At 43.8% G+C, this 2,891-nt stretch overlaps 1 protein-coding gene across 1 annotated transcript in view; it reads left to right on the top strand.

Moving 5' to 3' along the window:
• The window catches only part of LOC101847431 (regulator of G-protein signaling 7), a gene marked incomplete in the record, with an annotated part of 152,658 nt that overhangs the window by 12,292 nt on the left and 137,475 nt on the right, over window positions 1-2,891 (top strand). The window contains 1 exon segment of the mRNA XM_035970399.1: window positions 1,725-2,718. Coding sequence (XP_035826292.1) covers window positions 2,599-2,718 — 120 coding nt within the window.

Here is a 2,891-nt window from a genome sequence, read left to right as displayed (position 1 = left end):
AATTAGTGAGAAAATGGCCGCCAAAGATTAGTTATTTCCTTAGCTTAAGAGTCCGTGGCAACTGAAAGTTTACATTTATTGTACCTTTAATCAGCGTTTAAAAAAAAAAAATCCACATAGAAATGAGTTCTTTAATGGGCATGAAAGGTGTTGAGCCAAAAAACGAAAATTTGACAAAAATTCACAAACCTGCGGAAAAATGCAAGTTTCTTCACTTTGATTATTTTGACGAGAGCCTGATTCCACCACGCTGCCTCACAAATTAAGTGGCTCAAGAACGACATAATGTATTTGGTCTGTTTATTGATCTGTTGCCCGAGAGATCGCTGGGTCATGACGTAGGCTGATTCAACGCGCACTTTGTCCTTTTGTGTCCCTGTATACCTGTGCCGGAGGGCTTGGGGTGGGTTATGGGGTGAAGAGGGAGGCTTCTGTTGATCACAAAGGTCCACCACCAGGGAGATGCTTGAAATTTGCTCACTCAGAAAGTGAACGTTGCTGGCTGAAAAAGTCTGCGACAGGAGGACCATGGGTGAAAAGAGAAATGAAAGGTCGTGTTGCTCTGTTGAGGAGGAATGGGCTTGAAATGGTGTGAGAAGATTTTTTGTTTATTTGTTGTTAGGGTTCTTGCTATTTTTAACACTTCCTATCGGGGGGTGGGGGTCATCTTTTCAAATGCTGCAGAAGACCATGAAAAAGAAGACGGGCGAAGTTCCCTCTCTTTTGTGATGGAGCTGTGAGAATTATACCCACCGCACACTGCCAATTTGATTCTGTCGGCGCCGGCCAGATTTTACTTCATGGAGGGGCAAAAGCTTCCATTCTACCGTTTTGGCACAAAATGGCCGATTCGACTCGCGACCTTGAAAAGTAAATGTGTATGATTTGAAAGGCAACAGTTGAATTTTCTTGAACTTGGTCCTTCGGTATCAAAACGGGATCTGACGCACGAGCCTTCTTGTTCCCCTTAAACTTTGGTCAGACTGTCATATATTGGTGAATGCTCGAAGTTGAAGCAGTTATAGAATTTAATACAGCTGTAGTCTCCGACATTAGGGTTCTAAGCTCGTCGTGTTTGCTTGGTTATTAGTGTAAAGATCCCATTGTTTGAAGATACATTCGATAATGGTGCGTAGCCTTTACCAGCATCGGAAATTATGTGGCTAGTCATGGTCAGTGGTCAATATTTGATGAGCTGGCCAACTCAACTGTGATGTGTGACATTAAGTTATAAAGCTTTAGCTTTAATATTTCATTGATCTCTGTCTCAACTAACAGTATTGCTGAAAGCTGCAGGTCTTAAACGAAGTGCAAATTGATGCATAATACGAAAGACCATAGGTAATGGGTATAATGTGTGTGTTTGTTTGTGTGTCTTGCTGTTGGTGTTTTAAAAAAGTGCATGGCAATATAAATTTACCATCATAATGTCAGGAACGAGAAGAACGAAAGATAAAAAGATAGGTGGTCGATTATAATATTATTAAAAGTTCACTCTTTCCCGTATGAGGGTATAAATGGCAGTTGGCCTACCATAGAAAACTGCCTATCTCCCATCGACGCTAAACAGCAACAGATGATAAAAATGCAATAGCAAAGAGTAAAGTAATAGCAGTGTTACTTACGGTGTTTATTAATGGAGCGTTGTCTTTAGTATGTCTTATTCAAAGTTGTGAATGTGGAACAACGGGATTATTTGTTGTGTTTGTTTATTACTCATTCAGTCTAGGCTGATGAATTGCGAGTCAGATTTTACCCCCTGACACCACCATAACAGTGAACTCAAAATTGAGACCTTTCTATCAAGTGTGAGTGAGCTTTCGTCATTTATTGCTTCACTGCACCTGTGAATATATATCTTCCTGGAGGAATTCCCTGGAACAGTCTTCCGTCTTGAATTCTTGGTCATAAAAGTAATAATCATTACCATCATTCTCATGTTTGCGTGTGTATTGTAGTCAAACTTCAGAATGTGGACATCGACGACCAAGCACCACCCCTCCCTGATCATCCCTCGACTTGTACGACCAACCTAAAGGAAACACTTTATCCTAGTTTTTTCACTGTGAAGTAGCATGCAGTAGCTGCCTCACAAACCGACGAGTTCTCTCTTTCTCTCTATCTTTCTCTCTTTCTTTCTCTCTCCCTCTCTCCTGTCTCCTTTTCCGCCACACTGTTCACAACGCGTATTACTGGTGCCAGTGCTGCTTCAACTGCTGCTGCCGCTGTCTTCCTTCACGGTGGTGGAACCCCAACCTCCCGTAGGAGAGGAGTTACCACCACCACCACCACCGCTACCACCACCGCCACGACAACAACAACAACAACAACAGCAACAACAACAACAACAACAAACCAGCAGCCGTTGTTTTGGATAGGACAGCCAACCGGTTGCCTACCTACTTCAACAACAACAACTACCACGGCTACTACTAATACTACAACAACAACAACAATACCAGCCACGACCGGTACCACTTCGGTCACGACCGACGACGCCCTGAGAGGAGTGTGAGAAAGGGGGTTAGTTTACCAGCTGAGCTGCCCTTTGCCAAGGAGGATCGTAACGAGTTGACCATTGAGGAGTTCCGTCGTAAAATGGCACAGAGACACAGCGGCAACCGCCGGCTGGACTCGCTGCAGGGCTCTGTCGCCGGCCCCGTCGGGAATGGGCAACACACACACGAAGACAACCCCAACCACTTGGTCTACAAGAAGGTGAGCTGTCTTTTTATTGGTGTATTTTGTGCCTTACTTGGTCTACAAGAAGGTGAGCTGTCTTATTGGTGTATTGTGTGCCTTTGTGTCGTGTTGGTAGCAAACATCTATCGTCCTTTTCTTGGTATGTTACTCTCTCTCTCTCTCTCTCTCTCTCTCTCTCTCTCTCTCTC

Source organism: Aplysia californica, unplaced genomic scaffold, assembly GCF_000002075.1.
Source record: "Aplysia californica isolate F4 #8 unplaced genomic scaffold, AplCal3.0 scaffold00263, whole genome shotgun sequence".
Taxonomy (NCBI): domain Eukaryota; kingdom Metazoa; phylum Mollusca; class Gastropoda; order Aplysiida; family Aplysiidae; genus Aplysia; species Aplysia californica.
This window is presented reverse-complemented; position numbering and strand designations above follow the sequence as displayed.